The sequence below is a fragment of the Nyctereutes procyonoides genome, unplaced genomic scaffold (genome assembly GCF_905146905.1).
Source record: "Nyctereutes procyonoides isolate TBG_1078 unplaced genomic scaffold, NYPRO_anot_genome, whole genome shotgun sequence".
In the NCBI taxonomy this organism is placed as follows: Eukaryota; Metazoa; Chordata; class Mammalia; order Carnivora; family Canidae; genus Nyctereutes; species Nyctereutes procyonoides.
In genome coordinates, this window is record NW_026575032.1 from 7,670,495 (window position 1) to 7,685,139 (window position 14,645).

General features: G+C 35.6%; 1 protein-coding gene across 3 annotated transcripts in view; it reads right to left on the bottom strand.

The window, feature by feature from the left end:
• SCLT1 (sodium channel and clathrin linker 1) overlaps positions 1-14,645 on the bottom strand; it is a 188,564-nt gene that overhangs the window by 24,381 nt on the left and 149,538 nt on the right. The window contains exon 19 of one of the 3 annotated variants that reach the window (XM_055317109.1): positions 938-1,002. The exons of the other annotated variants lie outside the window; for them this stretch is intronic. Within the exon in view, the coding sequence (XP_055173084.1) occupies positions 999-1,002 (4 nt within the window). The 3' untranslated portion in view covers positions 938-998. Of the gene's footprint in view, positions 1-937; positions 1,003-14,645 lie in introns of those variants that run through there. 3 annotated transcript variants of the gene reach the window in all.

Genomic DNA, 14,645 nt, shown 5'->3' on the forward strand with positions numbered 1-14,645 from the left:
TCTTGTAGATGATAAAACTGAGGCTTGGAAAAATTGATTTATACATAATCACACATTTGTGGGGCAGACATTGAATTTTAATTAGTGTGTTAGCTTTATACATACCCCAATGATTCTTACACTAAGATCTTAAGTCAGTCACTCATGTTTAGGAGAAAATCTTTTAGGTCTCTAAAAATTGGTACTTCAATAGCTCATTGTTTTAGGTCACTGATAAATATATGAGTCTAAGCTTATATTTTTCAATATGTGAAAGGCTATTGAAATAAGTTATGCATAAAAGATGGAGATCACTTTGGGAAACCATAGTTAGATCTCTAAGATTCTTTTTTATTTTTATTTATTTATTTTTTTAAAGATTTTATTTTTATTTATTCATGACAGACACAGGGAGAGAGAGAGAGAGGCAGAGACACAGGCAGAGAGAGAAGCAGGTTCCATACAGGGAACCCGACGTGGGACTTGATCCTGGGTCTCCAGGATCACGCCCTGGGCTCAAGGCGGCGCTAAACCACTGAGCCATCAGGGCTGCCCGATCTCTAAGATTCTATGTAAACTGGAGATAAAATGAACATAATGCCTTCAGTTATGTGCTGAATGGATGTTCATATTCTGATACATTACTTAAGAAGCGAGAACAATTTAAGTTCTTAGCAATGACATGCAAATTGAGTTTGATATAAATTCAAATTCAATGAAATGGTAAAAGAAATAAAGAATTAACTTACTAAAAACGGAGATCAAATTGCTAAAACTGTGGTAGCTGAGTAAACTTCCATTAGTATAGATATTTATAGTCTGATTCTCCAAGTAGAAGGTAGTGTCTCTGATGGCAGGGCAATATCTGCCTTTTTTTTTTTTTTTTTACTGATTTTAAAAGCTATTTTTAAAAATATTGCATAATATAAAAAAATCATAATCTTACCCATTTTTGGTGTCAAGTGATGGTATTATTCTCTTGATTTTGAAGGAAATAATTCTATTTCCTTTCTTTCCTTTTATCTAAGAGGTAAGAAAAAATCACTAAATTACAGGAAATTTGGTAGCTTTAAGTTATTTAAGGTTTGGAAGGTTGTTTACCAAAACCTAGTTTTTATTTTTTTTTATTTTTTTTATTTTTTTTTTCAAAACCTAGTTTTTAAGGCTGTACAGAGAAGAGGGTAAATTCTGAAACTGAAAAAAATCCTAGTTGTATTTACTGGATTCAAGGTACAACTGGAGTCAAGACACAGACTGCTTCTTGACTAGGCTAGGCAGGGCTTTGTTACCTAATGTGATCTGCTGGGCTTATCTGACTACTGTGGACCAGCACTGGTGGAAAGTATAAAAAATTTACAATCTGGGCAGCCCAGGTGGATCAGCGGTTTAGTGCTGCCTTTGGCCCAGGGTGTGATCCTGGAGACCCGAGTTCAAGTCCCATGTCAGGCTCCCTGTATGGAGCCTGCTTCTCTCTCTGCCTGTGTCTCTCAATCTCTCTCTCTCTCTCTCTGTGTTTCTCATGAATAAATAAAACCTTAAAAAAATTTACAATCCAAGATTTCATATAAGTAGGAATGTTCCTTAGAAGATTGGTTGGTTAGTTTTAAATTGCTTATTCCATGAATTTTAGTTGTTTCTTGAGGACAGTTAACTATTTCATGTGGCTATAATATATTAAGTATTCTATTTTTTATGGAAATTTGTTTTCAAAAAAGATTATTTTTAATTGAGAATTCAACTGGAGGCAGTATAGCAAAATGTAGATGAAATTTATGGGACAAATAAAAAGTTTGGCCTTATACTGGAGAAGGGACAGTTTATCTCATTACAGAAAGATATATGGGAAAAGATGCAATAGAAATATAAATGAATGGTTCAATCAGGATATTAAAGAAGAATTAAAAAGATTTATGAAAACTAATGAAAATGAAAGCACAAATGTTTGCAATCTTTGGGACACAGCGAAGGAAGTCCTATCCTAGGAGGGAAGTATATTTCAATACATGCCACTCTCAAAAAATTAGAGTAATCTCAAATACACAAGTTAACCTTACACCTAAAGGAGCTGGAAAAAGAACAGCCAATAAAGCCTAAATCCAGCAGGAAAAGAGAAATAAAAAAGATTAGAACAGAAAATCAATGAAATAAAAACCAGAAGAACAGTAGAACAGATCAATGAAACTAGGAGCTGGTTCTTTGAAAGAATCAGATAAACTCCTAGCTAGACTTATCAAAAAGAAAAGAGAAAGGACTCAGATTAATAAAATAATGAGAGAGAGGAGAGATCACAATCAATACCAAGGAAATAGAAATAATTTTAAGAACATATTATGAGCAATTATATGCCAACAAATTAGGCAATCTGGAAGAAGTGGATGCATTCCTAGAAACTTATAAACTACCAAAACTGGAACAGGAAGAAACAGAAAACCTGAACAGACCCATAACCAGCAAGGAGATTGAAGCAGTAATCAAAAACTTCCCCCCAAAACAAGCTTCCCAGGGTAATTCTACCAAACATTTAAAGATGAATTAATACTTATTATTTCTGCTGTTTCAAAAAATAGAAATGGAAGTAAAACTTCTAAACTTGTTCTATGAGGCCAACATTACCTTGATCCCAAAACCAGATGAAGACCCTATCAAAAGGGAGAATTACAGACCAATATCCCTGATGAACATGGATATCAAAATACTCACTAAGATACTAGCCAATGGTATCCTGTTAATAGTACCTTGATCCCAAAACCAGACGAAGACCCTATCAAAAGGGAGAATTACAGACCAGTATCCCTAATGAACATGGATATCAAAATACTCACCAAGATACTAGCCAATGGTATCCTGTTAACAGTACATTAAAAGGATTATTTACCACAACCAAGTGGGATTTATTCCTGGAATGCAAGAGTGGTTCAACATTCACAAATCAATAATGTGATAGACCATATTAATAAAAGAAAAGAGAAGAACCATATGATTCTCTCAATTGGTGCAGATAAAGTATTTGACAAAATGCAGCATCCTTTCTTGATAAAAACACTCTGCCATGTAGGGATAGAGGAAACACCTTAGTATCATAAAAGCCACCTATGAAAAGCCCACAGCAAATATCATTCTCAATGGGGAAAAACAGAGCTTTTCCCCTAAGGTCAGGAACACAACAGGGATGTCTACTATCACCATTGCTGTTCAACATAGTACGAGAAGTCCTGGCCTCAATATCAGACAACAAAAAGGAATAAAAAGCATCCAAATTGGTAATCAAACTCTCTCTCTTTGCAGATGACGTGATACTGTATGTGAAAAACCCAAAAGACTCCACCCCCAAATTGCTAGAACTCACACAGCAATTCAGCAATGTGGCAGGATACAAAATTAAGGCACAGAAATCAGTTGCATTTCTATACACTAATAATGAAACTGAAGAAAGAGAAATCAAGGAATCGATCCCATTTACAATTGTACCCAAAACCAAAAGATACTTAGGAATAAACCTAACCAAAGAGGTAAAGGATCTGTACTCTAAAAACTACAGGACACTTATGAAAGATATTGAGGAAGACACAAAGAGATGGAAAAACACTCCATGCTCACGGATTGGAAGAACAAATATTGTGAAAATGTCTATGCTACCCAAAGTGATCTACACACCCAGTGCACTCTCTATCAAAATACCATCGACATTTTTCAGATTTGGAACAAATAATCTTAAGATTTGAATGGAACCAGAAAAACCCCAAATAGCCAGAGGCATGATGGGGGACAAAAAAGCCAACCAGAGCTGGGAGCATCACAATGCCTAACTTTGAGCTATATTGCAAAGCTGTGATCATCAAGACAGTATGGTACTGGCACAAAAACAGACACAGATCAATGGAACAGAAAGCAGAACCCAGAAGTGGACGCTTAATTCTATGGTTCAACTAAACTTCGACAAAGCAGGAAAAAAATACTCAATGGAAAAAAGACAGTTTCTTCAATAAATGGTACTGGGAAATTAGACAGCCACATGCAGAAGAATGAAACTAGACAATTCTCTTACATCGTATACAAAAATAAACTCAAAATGGATGAAAGACCTAAATGCGAGACAGGAATCCATTAAAATCCTAGAAGAGAACTGCACAGGCAGCAACATTTTTGACCTCAGCTACAGCAGCTTCTTGCATGACACATCTCTAAAGGCAAAGGAAACAAAAGCAAAAACGAACTACTGGGACTTCATCAAGATTAAAAGCTTCTGCATAGCAAAGGAAATAGTCACAAAACTAAAAGGCAACTTACAGAATGGAAGAAGATATTTGCAAATGACATATCAGATAAAGGGCTAATATCCAAGATCTATAAAGAACTTATCAAACTCAACACCCAAAAACCCAAATAATCCAGTCAAGAAATGGGCAGATGATATGAACAGACATTTCTCCAAATACCTACCCAATGCCAACAGACACTTGAAAAAATGCTCCACATCTCTTGGCATCAGGGAAATACAAATAAAAAACACAGTGATATACCACGTTATACACTAGTTAGATGACTAAAATAAACAAGACAGGAAACAAATGTTGGCGAGGATATTGAGAATGTGGAACCCTCTTACACTGTTGGGGGGAATCCAAGCTAGTGCAGCCTCTGGAAAACAGTGTGGAGGTTCCTCAAGAAGTTAAAAATAGAGCTACCCTACAACCCAGCAATTGCTCTACTTGGTATTTAACCTAATGATACTGATGTAGTAAAACAAAGGGGCACCTGCACCCCAATGTTTATAGCAGCAATGTCCACAAGAACCAAATTGTGGAAGGAGCCGAGATGTCCTTCAACAGATAAATGGATAAAGAAGATGCAGTATATATAAAATGAAATATTACTCAGTCATCAGAAAGGATAAATACCTACCATTTACATCAGTGTGGATGGAACTGGGGGTATTATGCTAAGTGAAATAAGTCAATCAGAGAAAGACCATTATCATATGGTTTCACTCATATGCGAAATATAAGAGTGCAGAGGACCCTAAGGGAAGGAGGGGAAACTGAATGGGAAAAACTCAGAGAGGGAGTCAAACTATGAGAAACTCTTAACTCTGGGAAACAAACTGGGGGTTGCTGAAGGGGAACTGGGAGGGATGGGGTAGCTCAGTGATGGGCACTAAGGAGGGTACTTGATGTAGTAACACTGGGTGTTACATACAACTGATGAATTACTGAAAACTACATCTGAAACTAATGATGTACTATATGTTGGCAAATTGAATTTGAATTAAAAAAAGAAATATAAACACAATAGAAATTCTCTTCTGATTGCTTCTCTTAGTGAAAGAGGAACTGAGGTTACCAAATGAAAGTGATGATGGAAAGGAGATGTGAAAGATTTGAGGAAGGACAAGAGGGTATGAAATAGGTGCCAAGGAGAACAGAATATACAGACTGACTACCTGGCAGCATAAAGATCCTTTTTGTGATCATGGATTTAGAGTGAGCTCACTAGCACAGCTGTGTGCTTTTGTCTAGCCACCATAAGCTGAACGGGTGAAGGTACAGGGAGGACAACAAAGTGGATGTAATCAGGGCTTATTCAACAAAAAGAAGAAGAGAAAATGTCAGGAGAGTTCAGGATGATTATCCCTGCTGATTCTTTCTAAAACTACACTCCCTTCTAAACATATACCTATTCCCCTTTTCTGCTCTACCTTTCTCTTCAGCACTTATCTACCACATTATATATTTAATTTGTCTTGTTTACAGTCTCTATTAGAATGAAAGCTCCATGAGAGTAAGGTTTTTTGTCTGTCTAGTTCACTGTTACAGTCTTCAAAAAGAATTAAATTATTTGTGATTACAGGTAACAAGACTGATATTTTTTTTTGACAGCAAACTCATTCTAGGAAACTCTTTTCTTTTTTTTTTTTTTTTTTTTTTTGTTCATGATAGTTACAGAGAGAGAGAGAGAGAGGCAGAGACACAGGCAGAGGGAGAAGCAGGCTCCATGCACCGGGAGCCCGACGTGGGATTCGATCCCGGGTCTCCAGGATCGCGCCCTGGGCCAAAGGCAGGCGCCAAACCGCTGCGCCACCCAGGGATCCCTAGGAAACTCTTTTCAATCAGTCATACATGGAGCTACTCTGCTTGCTCATAAAGTTGGACTTGCATCCAGAATTCAGGCTGAAGGGATTCTTCTTTGGTCTTGTACTACTGATTAGCAGTACTCCTTTAAAAAAAAAACACACATTTCAATAATTCAACTGAATCAACTATAAACATTCTAAAGAATACCTATCAAGTGCCCAATACTTTGCTATGGATTTTATGTTTACATAAATAGTTATGTTCATATACACATACTCATTCAACAAATATTATGTGACAATAACTACTGATATATCGGTGTCTGTGGATATATATGCATGCAGGGACCACAGAAGTTTGTGACATATGATCAATGTGTACTTGAAATTTCAAGATAAAGGAATAATGGAGAGACAGGAATCAAAAGTGGCTCCTAAATTGTCAAATTATGGAACCTGTGTATACTTTGAGTATCCTGTAAATACTGAGTAAAAGTTAACCCCAATTAAAAAAATAATATAGGAAAGTGAAATTTTTCCTTGAGAACAGAAATCCCTAACAAAGTTAAAAAAAAATTCAGAACAGGAGTTCAAACATGATTGGATAAAGACACATTGTTTTGTGGAATATTTTATCCTATGAGAGTATGATCTTGATTATGAGCAGTACCAATTTTAAAAAAACTTATTTCACCAAATCCTGGTGCCTATGTCAAGGACTAGGTATTCCTTTATCACTAACAGTTTTCATAATAATTATTAGAATGGGTAGCATTTTTGAAACTTTATGAGAAGAGAAAAAAGTTTCACTTATAAGGCAGTGGTGTAATTATGGGAATTTATGTTTCTTAGTCTCTTCAATAGGGGGGACACATTATACTTTATCATGTTTCACAAAGTTCAAATGTATTTTAAAAACTAAAATTATGCATGAATGATCAAAATTGTAAGACAAATTTGTCCTAGAAAAGAAACAATAATTGAAAAAAATCAACTAGCTTTCATTCATCCATTCAATAAATACATTCTGAATACCTATTAGGGCTAGACATTCTTCGAGGGTCTAGGGATATAGTGGGGAACACAAGAGACAAGTTACTTTATGGAGTTGATATTACTGTGGGGGAGATAAGATAAAAAGTGCTAAGAAATAAGTATAAAATGCAATTATTGTTAATGATGAATGCTATAAGGAAAAACAAAAGTGGATAATGGGATGTAGTAATTTCTAAGAGCGGGGCTTTGTCTTACTCATCTTTGTGTTTCTTTCTTTCTTTCTTTCTTTTTTTTTTTTTAAGATTTTATTTATTTATTCATGAGAGACACAGAGAGAGAGAGAGGCAGAGACATAGGCAGAGGGAGAAGCAGGCTCCATGCAGGGAGCCCGACATGGGACTCGATCCCGGGTCTCCAGGATCACACCCCAGGCTGCAGGCATCACAAAACCACTGCGCCACCAGGGCTGCCCATCTTTGTGTTTCTATAGCATCTAGTGGAATGCTTAGAAAAAGAGTGGTGACTCAGATTTTTTTTAAAATTAAATCTGAGTTTTTAAGGTATCTGCTTTTGTTTCTGGAAGTATGTGTATAAATCTGCAAACTGAAGTATTAGATACTTTAGACACTTTAAATTCAGAACTTAATTCTGAACATAATGGAGTCAAGAAATAGCCAAGATGCAAATAATCTTGCCAAACACTTTTGAAGGTATAATAAAACTCCAAATCAGAGCAAATTTGGGTATTTTCAGGTAAGTTTACTAATACAATAAAGCAAGTATATAAAATTTTAATGTGCTTATATTCTTGTAGAGTTTATACTATTTTAATAATCTACATGTAATTTTAATACAATGGTAATATTAAACAAAATTGACTTATTCATTACTTTTTTTCCCCTGAGAGCTATGGAAAAATCAAGGGTAAAGAGACCCACAAAGAAGTGGCACTGCCTTTCTCTTAAACCTGATGCAAAATATCTGCCAAGTGACAAAAGCTTTCTCTGAGTAGATTTACACTTTCTAATCATCAAAGCATACTGACTGAAGAAAAAGCTATTATGTTAGAAAATGGGATGTTAAATCTTTACAGGACATCCTCAGTTTGGGAAGTCTCTTGCTAAGCAAGAAGTATAGTTACAAATTATGCTACATTTTTCAAGATGTTTTTAAGATCTCAGCTAACATGACAGGTAATTTTTCATCTCTCATTTCAACACTGTGATATAAATAAATCAAAGTTCGGCACTTCTGTCCTATTAAAATAATGTGTCCTTATACCCCAGGTTTATGACTCCCTACTATTAGTTACTTCAAAGTATAATATAGTTGTTTTTAAATGTTGTCTTGACTCAGTTTTGAGGCCCTCCACTTTCCGTTCTTGTGCAGCCAATTAAATTCACACTATCCACTTTACCTACTGGGCTCTCATAATCTGGGCCACTCTACACCTGCCTTAACTGCCCCAGGGCCAGACATCAGACAACCAGAGCCCACTGAAATCATTCAAATTAGCCAATCCTAAAATCACCTACCCTATCTCATTCCTTCCACGGAAATTACAATAAAGGGACTTGCCCAGTTTCCCCTACTCCCTTTGCCTTGTGATCAACCCTGGTGCTTCCCCCGAGTGGCCTTTTGTAGTGTGCTGTGTTTGCCCCAGGGAACTCTGATTATAAGAAACTATAAATCTCTTTCTCATGTGTTTCTCTTGATCTGAGTCTGGCCTCACTATACCTGAAAGTAATATAGTTAAAACACGAAGGTACACAACATATTTTAGTTAAATAATACTAGTATCAATGCTAATGTTTATTAATTAGCAGTAGTATGTTGTATAAGTGCAACATTGGTTCTAATGCCTAATTATTTTGTTGCTATAGTCCATTTCAACCTCCAGGATGCTGTAATTGATCAGAGACACATGTAAACTCTGTATAAGACAAAAATTATCTAAAGATTTTCACCCAGTTTTCACCAAGACACATCACTGTGCTAAATGAAGTGGATATATATATATTTTTAAAGATTTTATTTATTTATTCACGAGAGACACAGCAAGAGAGACGCAGAGACACAGGTAGAGGGAGAAGCAGGCTCCATGCAGGGAGCCTGATGTGGGACTTGATCCTGCGTCTCCAGGACCACACACTGGACTGAAGATGGCGCTAAACTGCTAAGCCACTGGGGCTGCCCATGAAGTGGATATTTTTAAAGAGTATATGCTTGGATCCAGTAAAAGCACACTAAGCCATGCAGATTAATCGATGCATGAAAAACTCTCCAACACTTTAAAAGCATTAACGAAATGAAAATATTGCAAAAAGTCCCAAGACAATTACTGAATGGAAGTTTTTTTTTTTTTTTAAGATTTTATTTATTTATTCATGATAGACACAGAGAGAGAGAGTGGCAGAGACACAGGCAGAGGGAGAAGCAGGCCCCATGCAGGGAGCCCGACGTGGAACTCGATCCCAGGACTCCAGGATCACGCCCTGGTCTGAAGGCAGGCGCTTAAACTGCTGAACCACCCAGGCTGCCCCTGAATGGAAGTTTTTAAGGAGAAAAATCAGAATATTGGAGCACCAATGCTTCTTATGCCCTGGAAGGCATTTACAATACCCCACATTTAGGATCTGGTTCTGTTACCACTCAGAGAAAAGGTTATTTTTCTTCTCCTGTTTTGGTCATAAGCAAAACAGGAGAAGAAAAAAAAAGAAACATTCCTGTGAAGTTACGGCCACAGACCAGCCATCTTACAGATTTACCTCAAAGAACAAATGTCTATGGAAGGCCAGAAAGCCTACCTTTGGTAATGTGCTCAAAACCAGAAGTACTCCAAGGCACCAAGAAGCAGCAAGGCAAAGCCTATCTATGTATAAACCCTGTAACAAAAATTTTCTGGGGCAGTTACTAACAAGCAGATAGAGAATCTAGACAGAAACAAACCAAAAGAAACAAATTTGTCTGATACTGAATTTATCAGATGTAGACTTTCAAATAATGTTTACTATTTTAAAAGAAATGCAAGGCAAACTTAGAAATGTCAGCAAGAAACAGGAGACTCTAAGAATGTAAAATGGCAGATGTGACAAAGTTAAATAGAACTTCCAGTAACAAAAAAACTCCCTAAGATAACAACTCAATGGACACATACAGTAGACTGAACACAAAAAGACTTCTAAAACACTAGATTTGAAGAAACTGTCAGAGTGCAGCACAGTAGAAGAAAACAATGGAAATAAAGAGAGACATAGGAATGTAATACAAAAGTCTAACATACCTTTGAGCAGAGTCCCAGAAGGGTGGAAGAGAGAGAATTGAGCAGAGGCTGTTTTTAAAAATCAATCTTATTGAGGTATAATTATTGAAATAAAATATAGCCATTTTGAATATAGAGCTTGATAAAGTTTGACAAATGCATATAGCCACATAACTACAATCACAGTTAATATACAGAATATGTCCATCACCCCTAAAATATTACCCTCATGACCCTGTGCAGTCATTGTCCACCACCAACCCCAGCCCTAGGTATTTATCATACTGCTGTCATTAGATCAGTCTTTTTTTAGAATTTCATATAAATGTGATCATACAGTGTGTACCCTTCTTTGGCTTTTGTTTCATCTCACTTTTGACAATCATCCATATTACATTTAGCAGTGGTTTGTCCCTTTTCATTGCTATGTGTTTATCCACACAACTCTTAATAGCCATTTGGGTTGTTTCCCATTTTTGGCTATTATAAATAAAGTACTTACAAATATTTGTGCACAAGTTTTTTTTTTTTTTTTTTTTTTGTGTGTGTGAATCTGTTTTAATTTCTTTAGGGTAAATACCTCTGAGTACAACTGCATGGTTTCTATCATTCTTGAACTGTAAGATTTGTTTTTAATAGTCCCCAATTTCCTTACCTCTTGGTATTCAGAGCCCCACACTCAAGCAGGGCAGAAGGGGCTAGGGCTACACCTAATGACTTGCTTTTACTTAATGGAAAAAGGTTAAAGTGATGGGATGTCACTTTAAGATTAGGTTAAGAACAACCACAACTTTTGTTTTGCTTTCCTCTCTCTCCTCCTCTCCCTTTTTCTACCTCTTTTTCTCTCACTTCTTACTCTGAAGGAAGCAAGCTGCCACGTTGTGAATACACACATAAAGTGGCTCATGAGGCAAGGAACCGACATCTGCCAACAATAGTTAACACCTGAGGCCTGTCACAGCTTTAGTGTGAACTTGGGAGTGAATCCTCCCTCTTGGAGCCTTGAGATGATTGCAGTTTTATGACACATCCTGAGTCAGAGGCATTCTGGTTCAGACATGCCTGAATTTCTGACCCACAGAAACTGTGAAATAATAAATGTTGTTTTAAGCCACTAAGTTTTGGACCAATTTGTTATATAGTAATAGATAACTGATATAAAGATTTTAAAATCAAATATGAAAAATTTTGGGCCATTATTTCTCAAAATACCCCTAACTCCCACCCTCACCCTCCTTTATACTGCTTGATATTGTCCCTCTGGTTATTGAGGCTCTCTGATCATACTTTTTCTGCCTTTTTTCTCACTATGCTTCATTTTTGGATAGCCTTTTTTTTCTTTCTTTTCTGTCTTCAAGTTCTCTGATTTGTTCTTCTGCAGTGCATAATTTGTTGTTAATCCCATCCAGTACATTAAAGAATTTCCAGTATTATAATTTGCATGCCCAAATTTCCATTTGGCTCCTTTTTGTATACTCCATTTCTTTTCTCATCATCTATATGTGTTCCTTTAAATCACTGAGTATATTTAAAATTGCTAAAGTTCTTGTCTATTAATTGTGCCACTTCTGTCATTTCTAAATGTGTTTCTATGTACTGCGCTTTCTTCCTGGCTTTGGGTACCAGTTTTGCTTACCTAGTAATACAAGTGTTGGATTTGTTCTTGCAGGCAGTTAAAATACTTGAGAACATGCTAGATTATTTTGAGGTGTGGTTTTAAGTCTTCTCAAAGTGAATTTAGAATACTTTTTGTTCTGGCTGGTTTAATTCTATTAATAAGGTGAAGTGATTCTGGAATCTAAACTTCATGCACTATGTATTCAACAGGGATTCTCCATCTCACAGCCCTTTGTGAGCTCTTGATGTTTTTCAGCTTACAGCCTCCTTGTCATTGCGTGGTTTCTTTGAGTTTTATTCTATGTATGAGTGAGAAACACACTCAAAGGGACTATGCAGATTTCTGAGGCTCTTTCTCTGTGTAGTTCCAACTTCTCTGGTTCTCTGCCTTGCAAATTTCAGTTACTGAGTCATCAGACCTGGCAGTGGCTTAGATTACCCTCTTTGGCTCATGGTCCTGAAAGTACCTTTCGGCAGAAATCCAAGGTGATTCTAGATTTGATCTTGTTTCTTTTCTTTCATGGATCAGAAAAACAGTTGTTTCAACTATTTTGTCCAGTTTGCTAGTTGTTTCTGGTCCAGCACCAGTTTCTCCACAGCAGGGAGCAGAGATTCCCAGAGGCCATATCTGAACAGTTGACATCTGGCAATTGTCTGAACTAATGCTAATCTATACTATCAAAAGGCACAAAATACAACAAATGAAATGAAACCCATACTTAGATATATCACAGTGAAACTACAGAAGAACAGAACATTTCAATAGAAGCCACAGGAAAAGAGATTACTTTCAAAGGAGTGACAAATGAGATGGACAGATGATTTCTATACAGAAACAACACAGTCAGAGGTTAACAGATTATCGTTTTTAATTTTCTCAAAGAAAATAGCTTCAACTTGGAATTCTGTCAGCAAGCAAAAATATTGTTCAAATATGGACATAAATATATTTTACAAACAGAAGTTGAGAATTCATCACCAGCATATCCTCACTAAAGGAACTTCCAAAAGACATAATTTAGATAACAAGGCAAGTTGTCCGAGTTGGAACGTTTGAGATATAAGAAGAAATGCAGAACAAAGAAGGTACTAAATATATAGGTTAATGTAAATGAACTATAATTATATAAAACAATTAGTAGGGTGAAATAAAAACACTACAAAGAAGACTTTAAAATCTGGAAATTATAATATATAAGTTGGGCAAGGAAATGAATGGTGTTAATATGTTCCAAAGTTCTTACATTATCTAGCAGGAGGATAGAGGCTTTAATTTTAGTCTTTCTTATGGTAAATATATATGGCATAACTTCTAGCGTAACAACCAAAATAATACATTTTAATTTGCAAAGCTTGGGCGGGGGAAAGTGGAATGATCAAAAACAAAAACAAACAAACAAGCACCAAGTCAATAAAAAAGATGAGAAAGGAAAAAAAGAGAAAGCAAAGATGATAAAAATAGCAAGTACTAAAATAAAATAAAGATAACAAATCTCAATATACTTTGGATTACACTGAATATAAATGAACTGAATGGTCTAAAACAGAAACATATACTGTTTCTAAGAGACATATCTCTGGAAAACAGAATTAACAAAAATATAACTAAAATATCCCCATATGCTTAGAAATTTAAAAATGTACTTATAAATAACACATGGATTAAAAGAAGAAATAATGAAATTAGAAAATATTTTGAAGTGAAAATATTTTGAGCGAAAGTACTAGATATATCAAAACTGGTATGCTAAAGCTATGAAGTATCTGGGAAAAAAATCTGTAACATTTAAGAATCCATTCAAATTAAGAGAAAAGAAAAGGGGAAAATTTGTGAGCGATGCTTCTATTTCAAGAAGATAGAAAAGGAACAGCAACATGAAAGCAGAAAGAGGTAATAAAGAACAGAAATAAAATACATAACAATCCTTTGGTGAGAATGATAAACACAAAACAAAGTACAAATGATACCAGTATCAGTAATGCAAAAAGGGCTATCATCACGGATACTTCAGACATCATATATTATGAACATATTGCCTCCAAAACACTTGGAAAGTTTAGGAGACATGGACACATTTATAGAAAAAAATAATTTACTAAAATTGTTTCATAGAAGAAATAGAAAATTTGAAGAGTTCTATAACTGTTCAGTGAAATCAACAATCAAAGATATTACCATAGAAATCCCAAACCACCACCACCACCACCACCACCACCACCACCACCACCACCACCACCACCACCATTACTCCAGGCCAACAGAATTTCCCTGGAGAGATCTACCAAATATTCAGAGTAAACATTTCTAATATACAAAGTTTATGAGAAAACAAAAAGCAACCAGTCTCCAATTTCCTGAGACTGGCATAACTTTAATACTACAACTTAACAATGAAAGTTCAAGAACAGGAAGTTTCAGGCCAATCTCTCTACTGATCATAGATATAAAAATACTAAGCAAAATACTAGCAAGGCAAATCCAGAGATATATAAGGAGAATGCATTCCAACCGTGTTGGTTTTATTATAGGAATGCAAACTTGGTACACTAGTAAAATATATCTATAAAATTTATCCCACTATAATTCAATATTTATGATAAAAACTAAGTAAAATAAGAAGGAAACTTCCTAAATCTAAATCTAACAGAAGTTATCTCCTAACACAGAATACATCATATACAAAGAACAAAGATAAAGATTGAAAGCTTTCCTTCTGAGAT